Below are 18,324 nucleotides of genomic sequence, written 5' to 3'. Positions count from 1 at the left end.
GAAAGCCCTAAATAAGATGCCAGAAATGAATTCAAACCTATTAATTATCCCGATTCATGTAAATGCACTAAATCCTCCAGATAAAAGACTTGCTAAGTCCTGTGATTTTCCATTTTCAAGAGATACACCTAAAACGTAAAACTTAGGTTGATTACAAGGCACAAAATGGTATATGAAGACACAACAAACCAAAATTAAGCTCATTGTAACTTCAGTGATGTTAGCAGACTTTAAAACGTGTTACTATAGAAGTTGCCACACATTCGTAAAAATTTCAATTCGCCAAAAAGATACAATAATTCTAAAATTGTATAAGTGATGAACAGTTTTAAGATAGTAAATTTGAGTAAAGCGGAGTTGTAGAATTCCTAGAAAATACGCATTATTGAAACGTACTTAAGGAAGAAATCTTAAATGCCCTATATATATTTTTAAAATTTTTTTCAATGTTTATTTATTTTTGAGAGACAGAGACAGAGAGAGAGCATGAGCAGGAGGGAGACACAGAATCCGAAGCAGGCTCTAGGCTCTGAGCTGTCAGCACAGAGCCCGACGTGGGGCTCAAACCCATGGCTGTGAGATCATGACCTGAGCCTAAGTTGGACGCTTAACCGACTGAGCCACCCAGGTGTCCCTTAAATGCCCTATATTGATTAAAAGAGTAAATTGATAATGGAAAATCTTCTCACTCACAAAACACCAGTTCCAGATAGTTTGTAGGTGAATTTCCATCAGATATGAAGGAACTGATATGCCAATATTACAGAAATGCTTTCAGAAAATAGGAAAAGAAGGTTTACTCTAGCTCACCTTATGAAGGAAAGATTAATCTTGTTACTAAGACTCAGCAAGAGCAATACAAGGACAATTGCAGATCATTCTCATTTATGAAATAGCTTCAAGAAAATATTAAACAAAACATTAGCAAACAAAACTTCAAAATTAATTTTTCTTGAAATGTCAGATTGGTTCAGCATTAGAAAATTATGTTGACAGATAAATGGAGAAAAATTATGTGATCTTAATAAATGGATAAAAGGAATTTGGTAACATCTATGTTACCATAAATGGATAAAATTTATGTTATCTATGTTACCATAAATGGAAAAATTATGTGATCTTAATAAATGGATAAAAGGAATTAAGCCAAAATCTATGGTAAAAGTTCTCAACCAACTAGGAATAGATTCTTTAGCCTGATACAGTGTCCCTACAATGCTTTGATATAAACATAATGATGAAACATTATGTACATTTCCTTTAAAATTGAGAACAAAATAAAAATGTTATCTGCTAACACTATCAATGTATTGGTATTCCTAGCCAATAATATAATATAACAAAACAAAATGAAAGGTATAAGATTTGGAAAGGAAAAACAAAACTGTATTTATTCTGAGATGATATCATTCATTTTACAGAAAACCAAGAGCATCTACCAATCAGTTATTAATAAGAGAGTTTGCCAGATGTGATGTCAAAATGTTAAAGTAAATCTCATTTCTATATGCTAGCAATAAACAGCAAGTTTTATTTTTTAAAAAGAATCCATTTTACTATAGCAGCTAAAATGGACTGCTTTTATAAGGCATAAATGTAATGAAAAATTGCTCAAAGCCTTTATGAAAATGCTAACACTTTATAAAACATATTAAAAATTACCTAAATAAACGGAAATTATTAAAGTAAATTTTTAATAGGTAGTAAGATAATATTATAATGAGGTTATTTCTTCCCAGTAGGGTTTTCCTGGCACCTGACAGGTTGCCTTTAAAATTTACAGAGATGAGCAAAGGGCCACGAATCCCTGACGACAATCCCACAAATCCCACGAATCCCTGAAGGCAGGGGTGTGGTGGGGATCATGCCAAATGAAACACTGATACTTAGGATGAAAGACAGTGATCTGGTCAGTGTGGTATTGGCCATGGGATAGACAACTGTACCTGTAGGACAGAACAGAGAGGCCAGGAACAACCCCAACATGCATGGAAATGATCGACAGCATAACTGCTATTGCAGATTCAATGAGGAAAGGAGGGACCGACTGCTCAGAAGTTTTCTAGGGGGACAAATGAAATTGAACCCCTTTTTACATCATATGCAAAATTCAATTCCAGTTTCTCAAAAAGCAAAATATGGAAGACCAATTTTTATTAAAAAAATTGATAAAACTTCATTCTGAGGTAATGATAGATTTTCATGCAGTCATAAGAAATAGTACAGAAACCCCGGGTACCCTTTGTCCCGCTCCCCAATGGTAACATCTTGCCAAACTATCTCACGGTATCACAGCCAGGATAGTAACATCGATACAGTCAAGATACAGACAGCTCCATCTCAAAATCAATCCTACTGCCCTTTACAGCCACACACACTCAGCTCTCCTCGACTGCCATCTCTCTTGCATCTTCTACTGCTAATCAGTTGTCTGCTTCTGGAATTTCATCACTTCCAAAATGCTATGTAAATGGAATCATATACTATGTAATCTTCGGAGGATTGGTTTTTTACACTCAGCTCAATTCCATCAAGATGCATCCAGGCTGTTGGGTGAATCGATAGCTTGTTCCTTTTTATTGCTTAGGAGTATTCCACAACATGGATGTACCACAGTTGGCTTAGTGACCCATCGGTTGAAGGACATCTGTGTCTTTTCATTTATCTGGGATAAATGCTGAGGAGTGCAGCGTCTAGGTTGTATGTAGCTGCAGGTTTAGTTTTTTTTAGGAAACTGTCCAACTGTTTTCTAAAGTGGCTGTACCATTTGACATTCTCCTCAGAAATGTATGCATGATTCAGTTTCTGCTTACCAATATTTAATGTACCTTTTTAAAACTTCAGCCATTGGTATTATCTCATTATGCTTTTTAAAAAATTTTGTAATGTGTATTTATCTTTGAGAGAGAGAGAGAGAGAGACAGAGCAAGAGTGGGGGAGGGGCAGAGAGAGGGGGAGACACAGAATCTGAAGCAGGCCCCAGGCTCCGAGCTATGAGCACAGAGCCCGACACAGGGCTCAAACTCACGAACTGTGGGACCATGACCTGAGCCAAAGTTGGACGTGCAACTTACTGAGCCGCTCAGGTGCTCCTCTCATTATGCTTTTAACTTGCATCTCCTTCACGGTTAATGATATTGAACATCTTCTCATGTGCTTATTTGCCATCTGTATATCTTCTTTGGTGAAATGTCTGTTTATGCCTTTTGCCTATTTTCTCCTTGGATTTTTTCTTACTGTTAAGTCATAAGAATTACACACACACACACACACACACACACACACACACACACTACTAGTCATTTGCCCAATATACTGCTTTAAATATCTCTCCCATTTTGTAGCTTTAATTTCCATCCCTTTAACATGATCTTTGCAGAGCAACATCAAAGATTTTTCCTAAGATTTTAGAGTTTTAAATTATACACTGAAGCCCATGATCCATTTAAGTTAGTTTTTGAATAAGGAATGAGATTTAGGTTGAGATTTTTCGTTTTTCTGCTGATTGTTCCAGGACTATTTATTTAAGGGGTTGTCATTCCTCCATTGTTTTTGCACCTTTGCCAGAATTATTTGGGCATGTTCGAGTGGACATATTTCTGAGTTCTCTATTCTGTTCCATTACCATAGTTTCAAAGTCACTATATACTATATAGCATCTATCTAGTATACCTCAATATCAGGTAGACTAATTCTCTCTCATTTAATTCTTATTTTCAAGGTTGTTTAAGCTATTCTAAGGTCTGTGTCTTTCCATATAAATTTTTTTATAAGCTTTTTAAAATATACAAAAAAAATCTTTGCTGGGATTTTGGTAAGAATTGCATTAAACCCATAGATAAATTTGAGGAGAATTGACATCTTTACTATGTCGAGTCTTCAAATCCAAGAACGTGATATGCATCTCCATTTATTTAGGCAGTCTTTGATTTCTCTCACGAAAATTTTGTAATTTCTAGCATACAGAGTCCATACCTATTTTGTTACGTTTCTGTCTAAGCATTTCATTTATTTTTAGCAATTGTCACTGGCATTGTGTTTTCCATTTTGGTTTCCTCATGTAATCGTTGGGATACAGAAATGTGATTGCTTTTTGCATGTTGACCTTTCGCCCTGTGACCTTGAAGAACTCATTTATTAGTTCCAGGAGTATTTTTGTATATTCATGGGAATTTTCTATGCACACAGTCATGTCATCTGTGTGATTTCTTTCTTTTATTCTTCTTCTTTTTATTATATTTCTTTTTATATTTCTTCCTTTTATATTCAGTATGTATTCCATTATTTTTTCCCCTTAAAATCTGTATGCCTTTATGCAGATCATGCCTTTTTTCTAGATTTATTTCCATGGCTAGGACTTCTAGTTATATGCTGAATAAGAATGGTGGCAACAAACATCCTTGCCTTGCTCTCAATATTAGAGCAAAAGCTTTCAGTTTCTTACCATTAAGTATGATGTTATCTTTAGGATTTTTGCAGACAGTCTTTATCAAGCTAAGGTAATTCCTCTCAATCCTTGACTTGCCGTGAACTTTTGTTATAAATGAGCAATGCCTAACATTTTTATAGGAAAATTTAGGAGACTATTTGTGTCATCTAGGGTAGGGAAGAATTCTTTAAATATGTCATAAAAGATACAGAACATAAACGGAAAAAAATAAATTCAAGAATGCTGAAATTAAAAACTTCTGTTCATCAAAATACCACAAAATGAGTGAGAAATAAAGCCATAATATTTTCAATTTATGTTCCAGTGAAGGATTCATAACCAGAATACACAAAGAACTCATGAATCAATAAGAAAAGTTAATTAAGCCAATAGAAAAAAATGCAAATGACTTGAACACACATTCATTGAAGAGGAAATAATAAGCAGGGAAAATATATTCAGTCTCCTTAGTAATCAAGGAAATACAAGTTACAGCTTCAGTAAGATACTATTTCAAAGTGATTAGATTGGCAAAGCCTTAAAAACACTGATAATATCAAGTTTTGCTACCATTGTAAAACAAATAAAAATATTCACTACTGGTGGGAATTTTTGGTAAATCATTGAGAAAAATAATTCGCCTAACATGAAAGATACACGTACCCTACGTCAGCCTTTGAGCCCTAGGCACGTGCCCTAGAGCAACTGTCGCATGAAGAGATGTGTATGACAGCAGTGTTTGTTGTAGTAAAATAACTGGAAACAGCGTAAGAGCAGAGTGAATTAATACATTATGATGTATTTCTACAATGACATAAGTTACATTAATGGCCATAATTGGCCCTCAGCCACATACTTCCAAATGGGTGAGTCGCGAAAACAATGTTAAAGAGAAAAAGCAAATCAGAGAAGAAGATATATACACAATTTCATTGCTATAAATCTTACAAATGGGTGAAAACAGGCACTGAATCCTTAGAGATATAAACATATGGGATACAAACATGGAAAAAAAGGAAGGAAAAAAACCCAGCAGAGTGATTATTTGGGGACAGAAGAGGGAGGGATTGGGGCAAACTTGGAGTTGTAAACATTCTTTTTTTCATTTTTATTTTTTAATTTTTAAAAAATGTTTGTTTGTTTTTGTGAGAGAGAGAGAGAGACAGACAGACAGAGTGTGAGCCCGGGAGGGGCAGAGAGAGAGGGAGACACTGAATCCTAATCAGGCTCCAAGCTCTCAGCACAGAGCCTGATGCGAGGCTCAAACTCATGAACCACAAGATCATGACATGAGCTGAAGTCAGATGCTTAACTGACTGAGCCACCCTGGTGCCCCTGAGATGTAAGCATTCTTAAGTTTTTATTAGTACTCACTAAACTATATGTATATGTTATAATACCTCTTCGAATAACAAATATTCATGTTTTTAATTAGAAAAAAGAGGAACAAAAGCTCGGTCGTGTGCATTAGCACCATAGTAAGTTTGGTTGCAGCCAATTGTTTCAAAAGAAATAAGAAAAACAAAAATGTCATCACTTATATCTGACCTCCATTATCAAGGAAAAGTTTACTTGTTCATTATTTTCCATTAATTATGTGTTATTTTTGCATTTTTTGGTTTTCAAAATAGTTGAATTAACTTTTAACATATTAGTTGTGTGTTAGACCTTCAGTTATGTAACTTTTCAAATATTAGTCTTTGCTGTTTTCCTATCAAGTTAAAGCAATGACTGAGTGGACAATGCAATAAATTAGTTCACTCCAGTGCTTTTTTTGCTTTCTAAGATATTAGTGCATATTTTGGAAGTGGTTTTCTGAGTTTTCCCCATAAAGAAGCATGCTATGATTCTTGTGTTCAAGTGTGGTAGATTCACTTCCCACGTATAATGTGCGTATCCACTGTTTCTGCTGAATTCCCACGTCACCCTTTTTGGCTTTCTTCGCTGTTAATGACCATGGTCCTCGCATAGCTCCTCAGCATGGCCTCTGCAGTGCCTTCAGACGTGGGCAAGATAACTAAGGCAGATGCAAGATATTTGGAAAGCTTTAGGAAACTGAGGAAATTGCAGCAAGGCAACACGGGAACTTGATAACTGAATTCTTAAAAATAAATATATTTTGGGGACCCAGTAACATTTTCATGTCTAGAGAAATCTAGGGAGTTGTTAAAAGCTTAAAAGAGACAACAGCCTCCAATCCTGCCCCCCCTCCATAAAGAAATGAAACCAAAAGGAGGCACTTGCTACTTAGTTCATTCAATTTATGTAGATCTCGGATAATGATGAATAGATGCCATGAATTTTGAGTTCACTGTGTCCAAGGCCCTGTGCTCACAGTTTTGCGCCCATCTCTCACTTAATCCTTACAGACTCTGGAGAAATAGATATTATTGCCACCTTTTTACTGAGGAGGGTTCTGATCCTCAGAGTACTTAAGTGCCTTGCCCAAGGTCACTCCCTGGGTCTGTCCCCTTCAAAATCTGAGCTATGCTGGGGCCAAAATCCTTCCTCTTTTCACGGCCTTTGTATCTGTGGTAGCCTTGGCTAGCTACAAGGGAGCATTCAGTTTATTAACTAATTGGGCTATATGGTGCCAAGCAATCCGTTGGGCTGATTTTCTTGCCCCAGTGAATTGACTAATTTATTTTACAGAATTGACTACATCAGCTAGTTATTTTAATGGTAAATCAAATTATGCTGGTCTTTTTTTTTTTTTTCTTTCTCTTACTAAGTCTCCAACTGGCAAAGTGTTTAGGGTCAGAGGCACCTTAATTATCATCCAAAGTCAACCACTTATTAGCTGTGAAACCTTGGGCAAGTTCTCAACCTTTCTAGGCTTCCATCACTTTATCAGTAGAAATGCAGATGAGAGTAATTCCTACGGGGTTTAGTTCAGGAGAGGATTAAATGGAGACAACTCTTTCCCTTCTAACACAATGACTGACCCTTAAGAGTATTGTTGAGCAATAGCTTCTGTAATTATATATATCCTTGCAGTTGTTAACCTAATGTTTTATCTCTGTATTATCTTTGTGTTGTGACTTCCACTGAACTCCTTGATCTATGTCCTTTAGCTTCGTTCCAAGGTAGATAAAGTTACTTACTTGTTACTTACTAGATTTTGCTCCTTCATTTGAAGCTTAAACTGTTATAAAAATCGGCTCAAGTCTCTTATTCCCAGCCCTGCCTTCTAATTATAGGCACTTTGAATGCAAGTTCATTCATCTTTTTACTGCCAACCCCTTGCTATCATTCAGTACATGGGTGCTCTATGATGTTTGTTAAACTGAATGACTGGCCATGTCTCTATTCATCGTCCGTTCTCTGTTGAGCATCACTGTTAATGTCATGGACGGTATCATATTGATTTTTAATATGGTCTTTACACATATCGTTTGTGTAGGTCATTTAATGCCGCCATTCTGTCAGTCTCTTTTCATCTGCATATGCCTTGTTAGCTCTCCTCTTGACCTAGATCTCTTGCTTTTCTTAGAGATTTTCACCACCTAGATAGGGGGGAATTGATTTTTTATTTTTTACATTGTTTTCCTGTTAGTGCTATATCACAGACTTGTTCTGCCATTCCTGCCATAGGACTTTATCAAAAGACTTTCTTACTTTAACTTACACTCGTATTTCACTTCAAGGTATACATTTTACTCCCCCCCCCTTCCCCCCATCATTAATACATTACCATTTGACTCTGTCATTAGCCTGTCAATCTCTGAAACTCTTGAAGAAGAAAGAAAGACCTTATTTTAAATAGGCCCGATTCTTTGCTAAAGAGGTTAGTACACTCTCTACAATTCTATTCTTGTCAGGAATAGGCTTTTGCAATTATAAGGAAAAGAAATGATATTTAGAAGAGCTACCCAACCATGAAAGATCTAGGGAGGATAAAATAAGTGAAAGAAGGATGAAATCCACTATAAAGTTCTAGGGAAGCTTCCTTGCCTCATTCAAAAATAATGAAATAGGTACCCCCAGGTGCCCTGGATGGCCAGACTGAGGCTCCAGGCGTGGCATTTCCTTGAGAGAAAATGGTATTGGAGGCCCCTAAAGCTGAGGTTCCCCCATTCCATTGTTAGTGGTCAGAAAATGAAATGTTTTATATTTTTAAAATTTTTTTTAACATTTATTTATTATTGAGATACAGAGAGACAGAGCATGATCATGGGAGGTGCAGAGAGGGGGAGACACCGAATCTGAAGCAGGCTCCAGGCTCTGTCAGCACAGAGTGGTGACACAGAGTGGTGACTCCCAATGGGGAGTGGGAGGGGCGGCTCGAACTCACAAACTGAGAGATCATGACCTGAGCCGAAGTCGGACCTTAACCGACTGAGCCACCCAGGGCCCCATGAAAATGAAACACTTTAAATCTGAATTTCTAGGTTGAGGTAATAGAGGCTGGGGTGATGAGGCTGGGTGAGAAAAAGGAACGGGGAACATTTAGTAACCGTTCCCAAAGAAGCGTTCTACAAATGTTAGTAAGCGCCAGGTCCTCCGTTTCCAGTGAAGTTAGGGAGAGACAATACGCTTGAAGTGCAGCAGGAGAGATTTATGCTAAAATTCAGACAGCCTGCCTGCGTTCTGAGGTTCTCGAATATGTTACTAAGCAGAGCAGGACTTGCCCCACAAACAAGGCTGGAGAGTTTTCCAAGATTCCGAGTCATTAGGCAGGGTTTCCAGGGACAGCAGTGCCACGGCCTCGATTGTTCCCCGAGATAATCTGACCTGATTCGCAGAAGAAAGCCTATGGAATTGTATTGACTCCAAACTTTACCTAAAAAGGGGGATAGCAACCAAGCAGTGGAATAGGTCAGATCTTTCTGAAGATGGGGGCTCAGACTAGCCCATTTATTTCATAATTGTACAAATGCCGTAGCAGATGAAAAAACCGCAGTTAACCTTCCTGAGCCAAACATGAGAAGAATTTATATTTCTGCTTAAAACTGAAGGACTTTCAATGCAAAGGAACTGGTAAGGCTGGATTTCAAAGTTTCATGTTGGGAATATCATACACAGACCGTAATGAGGGTAGAGGCGAAGGAAGCACATTCTTTAAGCTGCTTCCATGAAAAACTTCAATCAACTGCTAGCTTTTGCTTTGCAGATCTGTGACATATGTCCCTTGACCTTTACCAACTACCCTTTCACGTTTGACACTTAACGTTTCCTACATGATTAAAATTCAGCGTTAATTAATTTCAACAATATCAGTTAAGTTATATTTAGCCGAGAACACTCACTTTTGTCTTCTGTGAGTAGCATTGCAGTGTTATTACAAAGAGGTAGTCACGAGGGCAACAGATACGAGAAGAGAAGAATGATTCAGTGTGCAGATAATTGTTTCGAGTGAAATTTAGCTTGGTATTTTTGTTCCTGTCCTCAGTAGAACTGAGATTTAGCACCTCGCCTTGGCATTTAGCCCCCACCCCCACACAGGAGGAGGCTGTGCTGGGCGGGTGCTGAGAACGAGCCACACCAGAGTTAAATTATAGCTCAGTTCTAACACTGGCAAGAATTTTCTCTGGCCAGCTCTTGGGTGCAAAGCTGGTGATTCCAAAAGAGAGGCAAGGCATCCCTAGAAAGGATCTCCATATGGTGTGGCATCACCCTCACTGAGGGAGGTTGACACGGTTGTTTAAAGAGCATCACCCCAAAGGTGGTGACCATTCCCAAAGAAATCAGTGGAAGCCAGAATATTTAGACACAGCAGAGTTCTACTTCTAACCTTAAAATGTCACCTATAGGGTTGTCTTATTGGTGGGTTATTCTGCAATGTGACCAAAAAGCTCACCGGAAATGGAGAGAGCCTAAGAAATGTGACCTCTTTCCCTGAGTTTTACATTTTTATTAGTTTATTTATTCCATGCTCTTTTAACTCTGGGAAAAGACTAGGATAAGGATATGGATATGCAAATCTTGCTTTTACCTGAAGCTCAAAATGCTATAGAGCCATTACAACTGCTGCTTTTGAGGATGCTAGCATGAAATCATGGTCTGCAAGTTTACTGTGCCACTGAAACCTTTGCCCTTTAGATCCATGTACAAAACAGGAAGAGAGAAGCTCTCCATTTGGTAGATAGTACAGATAAAGCACAATTCATATGTGAGTCACCCATATATGTCTCACTGAACAGTCAGTAATAGTAATAGTAAATTGAATTTTGGGGTTCTTTGAGACAGTAGTTATTAAAAACAATTAAACAAAGGAAAACAACTTTGTAGAATTTTCATTTGTGTATGACCAAACGTTTCGCCTCCCAGAATTCAACTTTTGTAGTCTAGAATCTAGTTCCATGCCCTTGTCTCGTCCTTTACCTATGAGGGCACTTGATCCCTGGCAGATTCTGTGTTCCTGCCCACCCCATAGGAAAAATGAAAGCCGAGGATGTAGGTAGCTCTTTTCCAGTAGTCAAGCAATTCAACATCAAGTCACATTTCTTCTGCTTGTGTCCCTAATAGAATGTCCCTGTCCTAGTAATTGGCCTTGAGTCTGAACCTGAGGCCAAGTCTAGGTAGGCCAGGACCTACCTAGCTTGGAGGTCCAAGCTATTTGGACCACCAAATACCTATCGTGGTCCTAGTGCCTGGGAACCTAACCAGCCCTTCAGGACAGGGTCTATGTTTTGTTTTGTTTGCTCAATTTCCTCCCTGCCAGCTCCCCACTGACTCCCAGTTCTGAGATCTTGTCTTATAATAATGGTCTTATTACCACCAAAAACGTCTCTGGTTCCAATCTCCAGCTCAAGCCTCTGACATGAGTCCACTCTGGGCTCCCGGTCAGCTGGCCCTGCCTATTACTGGTCACAGCAGCTCTGAATATGTCCACTTCCGGCAGTCACTGAGCCTTCTGGTTATTCTGATTCACCTTTCAAACTGGACTGACTCCCACACCTTCCACTGAATAAATTGCTAGGAGCTCATGTACCATCCCCATGGGCTCCTCTGTTCCTGGTCCTGGTTCTTCCTCCCATTCTGTCCTTCTGCAGTTGACTTTGGCCATGGCCTGTGATGAAGTAATGCCAGAAGAGGCAGAGCTTCAGTATTTAAAGGATCAAACACAGATGAAAAGGGGAAAATCATACTGTATATTTAGGAGCAAATAGCATTTTTAAGAGTGGGAAGACTTTGTAAAAAAAAATGTAGTGCCTTCTAAGTCTTTTTGGCATCACTTGGTTTAATATAAGATGGAAACATTTTTGTTTCAAATATTTACTTTCAAATTAAAATTCCAAACTTGAAAATTCTGTGTTTTGCAATGTTTCTTTGGTGGGCCAAACAGGGGGCTTTTCAAACTCCTTGAGATTAAGTAATTTTATTTTGTAATTTAGTTTTCTGTTTTTACATTTGAAGGTGTTACACAATGGCCTCATTATGGAGATGAAGCATCCGACCGTGGGGAAGATCTCAGTCCCAGGTTTGAAAACTTTGGTTATTTTCCTCAATACCTTCCTTCATTAATTATTCCCTGTGCTGATCCCTGCAGGTAGCTGGTGATTCCCCAAACAGTTTGTCAAGACATTACCCAACTTCTTCATTTGGATAAAAGGGAAACCTTAGAATCATACCCACAAGCACATATACCTAGGCTATGGACTTGTGTCTTCGTTTTAACGAATATCTGATTGCCCTGGTAACCAAAATTGCTCATATTATCTGACTCCATTTTATGTAATCATGTGCTCACAAAACTACACAATGTAACTGCCAAAGATAGACAACAATAGATGTGGCAACTATTCTGAAATTACACATGGTTCATAGGTGAATGGGAAGGTAAGCCAGGCACGATGGAACTGGCATCCAGGGAAGGCTAGTGGCTGCTCAGACCAGGACATTTTTTTCCCTGAACTATGATTTACGGTGAGGATCTCAGCTTTGTAGATAAGGAAACAAAATATTTTCACTTAACTCAAAATACATTGAATTTTTCTAAGTTGACTCATACCAAACAAACTCACTAAGACATTTTGGTCCGAGCCGAAATGCCAACTTTTTCACTTCCGGGAGAGAGTTCTCTTTCCAGCAGCCAGAAGCCTCAGAGCATCCAAACTGTAGTGAGAGCTCATGACCAGCTTGCTACCCCGACAAATCTCACTTCTCTAACAACCATAATGTTACTGTTCCTCAGCTCAGTTGTCTCTACTTGGGGCACTGCTGGGAAAACACGCCATGTTCATGTTCCTCGGGTCCCTCTTTTATAGACTATCTATAAACCATACACTTATTTTTGTCTTTTCTTCTGACAGAGGATAATGAAATTAGTTAGGATACAACTTTGGTCATTGTTTACTTGAAGCTCAGTGCTGGTTACCTTGCTTGAAATTTGGGCATTCCCCAAACCCCTCACTCACATGAGTCAAAACAGCATAGAGGGGTGCCTGGGTGGTTCAGTCAGTTAAGTGTCCAACTTTGGCTCAGATCATGATCTCCCAGTTTGTTAAGTTCCAGCCTCACATCAGACTCTCTGCTGTCAACACAGAGCCTGCTTTGGATCCTCTGTCCCCCGTCTCTGCCCCTCCCCCATGCTCACTCGCTATCTCTCTCTCTCTCTCAAAATAAATAAACAGCATAGAATATTTACTTCTCTAGGTATCAGATGGCACTTATTGAATACCTGCTATTGTTAGGTATTATGTAGCTATAATCTAATTTCAAGATTCAGGATCAGCTTGATAACAAAGTCCCAGGACAGATCAGATCATGACCATTGGTGCAAGAAGGAAAAGAAGAGGAAAGTGGGATGATAAAGTAAGTTGAAAGAGAAAATTCTTATGTACAAGAGTATAAGGACCACTGTCTGGGAATTAAGGAAGGTAACTAAGAGAGAGAGAGAGCAGGTGTAAGCATGTCAGAGACTGGAACCACATGTGAACAGGGAAATGCTATGAGGTGTAGACAGGTGGTGGAGGAAAAATAAAAGAATTATCATAAAAGCTAAGACAGTCACTTATTGACTCATATTATTGAGCATACTCCATATACACATTCCATGGGCAATGCTTTGGGTCCTGGGAATGTAAAAATAAACCAGACCTGACCACATGGAGCTCAAACTCAATGGAGAGTCAGGTAATAAAAGCAACCAACAAATGTTCTGATAAGGGTTAAGTCATGATAAGTGGAAAAAAAAAAAAAAAGGACAGAACATGTGTTGTAGAGAATAATGGAGGCAGATGGGACTTACATTAGTTTGAGTGATCAGAGAAAGCCTGGTCACATATCAATGGAGAATTGAAGGATAATAAGAAGTTGACATTTGAAGAATAGGGGAACGGTATTCCAAGCAGAGGGACCGGCATGTGAGAAGACTCTGAGTTGGGAAAGAGCAGGGTGTATTTTAAGCCAATAAGAAAGGTGAGGGAAGTCAGACTGCAGAGAGAGGCAGAGCCAGGACACCCCACCAGATGTGGTTTTACTCTAATTTGATGCAGGGGAGTGAAATGGCACAATTTATAACTAAAAGCAGGCAGTCACGTTCGGAAGTTGTTACGGGACTTCTGTCTTAAGTTAGGGTCATGGCAATAGCAGTGAAGAGTGGGGGTGGTCAAAACAATTTAATCACAGTGTTTTCAGTGTGAGGAGATCTTAAAAAATATTTTCGCTAATATTTTTTATTTTTTTATTTTTACGTTTTAAATGTTTACTTATTTATTTATCTTGTTGGGGGGGGGGGCAGCAGAGAAAGAGGGAGAGACAGAATCCCAAGCAGTTCCACACTATCAGCACAGAGCCTGACAGGGGGCTTGATCTCATGAACCTTGAGATAATGACCTGAGCTGAAATCAAGAGTCTGACACTTAATTGACTGAAGCACCTAAGTGCCCCTACCCAGCAGTTTTTAATTTTAATTTTTCGAACAGTGGAACTGAGTTCCAAGTGAAACCTCAATATCCAAAATATATTAAAGCAGAGTTCTGCTGGTTGAGAGGTTAGCACTCTAACTGTTAAGCTTTCTTCCACTGCTTCCATCAGGCTGTCTCCTCCAAACACCTGCTTGGAACCATGGGATCTAAAGAACATTCAAGAACCTCTGATGAAACTTTATTCTACAAGTTTACGGATGAGGTCATAGTCATTAATATCCTCAATACATGGGAGGAAAGGGTAAACATTTGACAGTTAATTATAGTTGTTAGTATAGGAGGGAGAAAAGTAAGTCAGTGGTCAACCTACAATGAAGTTATTGGTTCTGGCACTCTCTCAATCAATCAGATGTGAATTTGTTGGCTTTCCTGGCAAATGAATGAACATCAATCTTGGGGAGAGAGAAATATTTTTTTTAGATTCCTAAGGAAAAAGCATACCCTTTTTGCTCATTTTATTTTTAATTTTTATTTATTTATTATTTTTTAATGTTTATTTTTTGAGAGAGAGAGAGAGAGGAAGAGAGAGAGCACAAGCAGGGGAGGGTCAGAGAAAGAGGGAGGCACAGAATCTGAAGCAGGCTCCAGGCTTTGAGCTGTCAGCACTGAGCCCCATGTGGGGCTGAATTCATGAACCGTGAGATCATGACCTGAGCAGAAGATGGACACTTAACTGACTGTGCCACCCAGGTGCCCCCCTTTTTGCTCATTTTAATTTATAAGTGTATCACTTAGCTACTGTGATGATAATGCTGTGTAACAAATAACCACAACAATCTCAGTTCCATTCAAACATAAGCATTTATTTATTCCACACACGTAGACCAGGTAGGGGGTAGCCAAGCTGGACTTGCCTGGGTGACTTTGCTTTTGGGTGCAGGTCTGGCCAAGCGTGGCTCCTCACTATAACATGGGCTCAGCTCTGCCCCACGTATCTCTCGCATTCTTCACATGGCAATGGCAGGAAAATAAGGCAAACAGAAACCACAAGGCCACAGAAGAACTGATGCATAACTAGCAGACCCTTCTGTCGGCATTCCATTGGCCAAAGCAAGTTTTAGGCTGTGTTCCAAGGAGTGGAGGAATGTTTCTCTCTTTTTAAGAGAAATTGCAGAGTTACATGGAAGCCTGGGCACAAAGAGAGTTAAATAATTGAGGCCAAAAATTCAATTTACCACAATACAATTCTCAGATCTTCAGCTCTTTCATTTTTATCTGTTATTTTTATCTTTATTTCCCTTTGGAAAATACTATTTTTGTTTCTTTAATTTCTATTGAGTTCAGGCATATTTTTGGTATATCTACTTTATTGACTTACCTTGTATCCGTTCTATAGGATTATCAGTATAGGAAATCTCAGATTTCTGGTGAAATGGATATGTTTAGGTTATTTTTGGAATTAGCATCTGAGCATCTCTTGAGAGCAGCACATTTGGACAACCCGTGAAAGAGGAGAGACAATTCTGCTCATGGATGTCAAAAAAGAAGTTGCTCTTGTATTTCCTAATTCACTGTATCCTACTGCGAGGCCACTCAGACAGGGTAAGAGGTATTAAATGTAAAGGGAATTTATAAGTAAATAATTACATTTTTTCCTGTGGATTTCCCCTTTCACTGATTGTATTTACCAATGATAGTTACGCCTTTCTTTGTAAGGGATGTCCCCATTGGACAAGTTTTAGGCTATAGTTTGAATGCTGCAGAAACACCTCTAATTCTCCCACAATGCCTCAATGAGGTGAATCTGCCAAAACAGGAAACCCAGAGTGGAGTTAAAAGTGACATTATGCTACATTGTGTTCTAGTTGGCTAGTGGAGACATGTTTTTGAATTCATTAAATGCAGTTTATATATTTATATATGTGTCTTTACATTTCCAATAAAAATCCTTATTAACATTACCTAAAACTACCTATTTAAATTTCCTTTAATATTAAGGAATTTCTTGTGACATTCACTGAATTTTGTATACAATGCACTAATTTGCCTGAAAAGTTTTCTATCTTAGTCAGTTCTAGAAATATGTCTCTTGAAGAACAGCAGTAATTCTTTAAAAAAATTTTTTTTAATTTTATTTAAATCCAAGTTAGTTAACATATAGTGTAATAATGGTTTTAGGAATAGAATTTAGTGATTCATCACTTACATAGAACATCCAGTGCTCATCCCCACAAGTGCCCTTCTTGACGCCCACCACCCATTTAGCCCATCCCCGCCCACTTCCCCTCCACCAATCCTCAGTTTGTTCTCTGTATTTCAGAGTCTTTTATGGTTTGCCTTCCTCTCTGTTTTTATCTTATTTTTCCTTCCTTTCCCCTAAGTTCTTTGTTTTCTTAAATTCCACATGTGAGTGAAATCATATGATATTTATCTTTTTCTGACTGACTTATTTCACTTAGCACCAAACATTCGAGTTCTATCCACATTGTTGAAAATGACAAGATTTCATTCTTTTTGATCCCCAAGTAATATTCCATTGTGTGTGTGTGTGTGTGTGTGTGTGTGTGTGTGTGCGTGTGTGTGTGTGTGTATTACATCTTCCTTATCCATTCGTCACTCGATGGACATTTGGGCTCTTTCCATACTTTGGCTATTGTCAATAGTGATGCTATGAACATTGGGGTGCATGTGCCCCTTCAAATTTTGTATCCTTTGGATAAATACCTAGTAGTGCAATTGCTGGGTTGTAGGGTAGTTCTCTTTTTAATTTTTGAGGAACCTCCATACTGTTTTCTAAAGTGGCTGCACCAGTTTGCATTCCTACCAGCAGTGCAAAAGAGTTCCCTTTTATCCACATCCCTGGCAAAATCTGTTGTTTCTTGAGTTGTTAATTTTAGCTACTGACAGGTGTGAGGTTGTGTTTTTGATTTGTATTTCCCTGATGATAAGTGATGTTGAGCATCTTTTCATGTGTCTGTTAGCTATCTGAATATCTTCTTTGGAAAAGTGTCTGTTCATGTCTTTTGCCCATTTCTTTACTGGATTATTTGTTTTTTTTTGGGTGGTGAGTTTCATAAGTTCTTTATAGATTTTGGATACTAACCCTTTATCCAATATGTCATTTACAAATATCTTCTCCCATTCCATCTATTGCATTTTAGTTTTGCTGACTTTTTTTTCCCATGGGGAAACTTTTTATCTTGATGATGTCCCAATAGTTCATTTTTGCTTTTGTTTCCCTGGCCTCCACAGACATGTCTAGTAAGAAGTTTCTCTGTCCAAGGTCAAAGAGGTCAGCGATAATTCTTATACAATATTTATTGCACCATTTTTAGAGATGATAAATCCACACCATTCCCTTAGGTGCTCAGTTTAGAGCTCTCATATAGGATACTAATTGATCAATACCTTAAAGGTCTTGGTCAATCAATTTTAATATTCTTTTAACAAGGATAGGAAATTATTAACCTCTTCAAAATTTCTTTTAGCTACTTAAATAATTATTGTAAGTACTTAATACATTGTTTCAATATTTGTAATCATTATTGATACTAAAGTGAGTAGTATGATCTAAACTATTTCTTTTATTAGTTTATATCTGTTGCAACATACTCCCTTTTCATATCATTTCCCACTACTTCCAATCTATAGTAAATAATTAAGAAATAAATTTCATTTGTGTGGATACATGTCTTTCAAAACATATGAACTAGTTAATATTCATGAACTATCTGTAAGTATGAGTTGTAGTTAAGCTCATACCATTGTTCTTTATTTCATATATTGTTCATTAAACTACTCTCTCATTTGAGCTTTAAAGCCTATTTGACAGTTTTAAAAGTGGAAAGAGACTAAGAAAAATTAATTCTTAGTGGGGATATAAATGACAAAATGCCTCCTATCTCTCTTTGCCAGGCTTAAATATTCTGGTATTCCAAGAGTCCCCAGGAGGGCGGCGTTCATTAGTCGGAGGTCACCATTAGTTTAATGACGGAGGTATCAGCACAGTGACCACAATGTACTAATATGCTCATAATTAACTAATGTAACCTGAGAACTGAGTTGAGTAGTAAAATCTCAAAC

General features: G+C 38.1%; 1 protein-coding gene across 3 annotated transcripts in view; it reads left to right on the top strand.

The window, feature by feature from the left end:
* The window catches only part of SUGCT (succinyl-CoA:glutarate-CoA transferase), a 760,453-nt gene that overhangs the window by 644,003 nt on the left and 98,126 nt on the right, over positions 1 to 18,324 (top strand). For all 3 annotated transcript variants that reach the window (XM_045053214.1, XM_011280299.4, XM_045053213.1), the window contains one exon: positions 11,789 to 11,852. In XM_045053214.1, the coding sequence (XP_044909149.1) occupies positions 11,789 to 11,852 (64 nt within the window). The remainder of the gene's footprint in view (positions 1 to 11,788; positions 11,853 to 18,324) is intronic.

The sequence above is a fragment of the Felis catus genome, chromosome A2 (assembly GCF_018350175.1).
Source record: "Felis catus isolate Fca126 chromosome A2, F.catus_Fca126_mat1.0, whole genome shotgun sequence".
Classification (NCBI taxonomy): Eukaryota; Metazoa; Chordata; class Mammalia; order Carnivora; family Felidae; genus Felis; species Felis catus.
The sequence above is the reverse complement of the archived record's forward strand: the minus strand, read 5'-3'. Positions and strand labels throughout refer to the sequence as shown.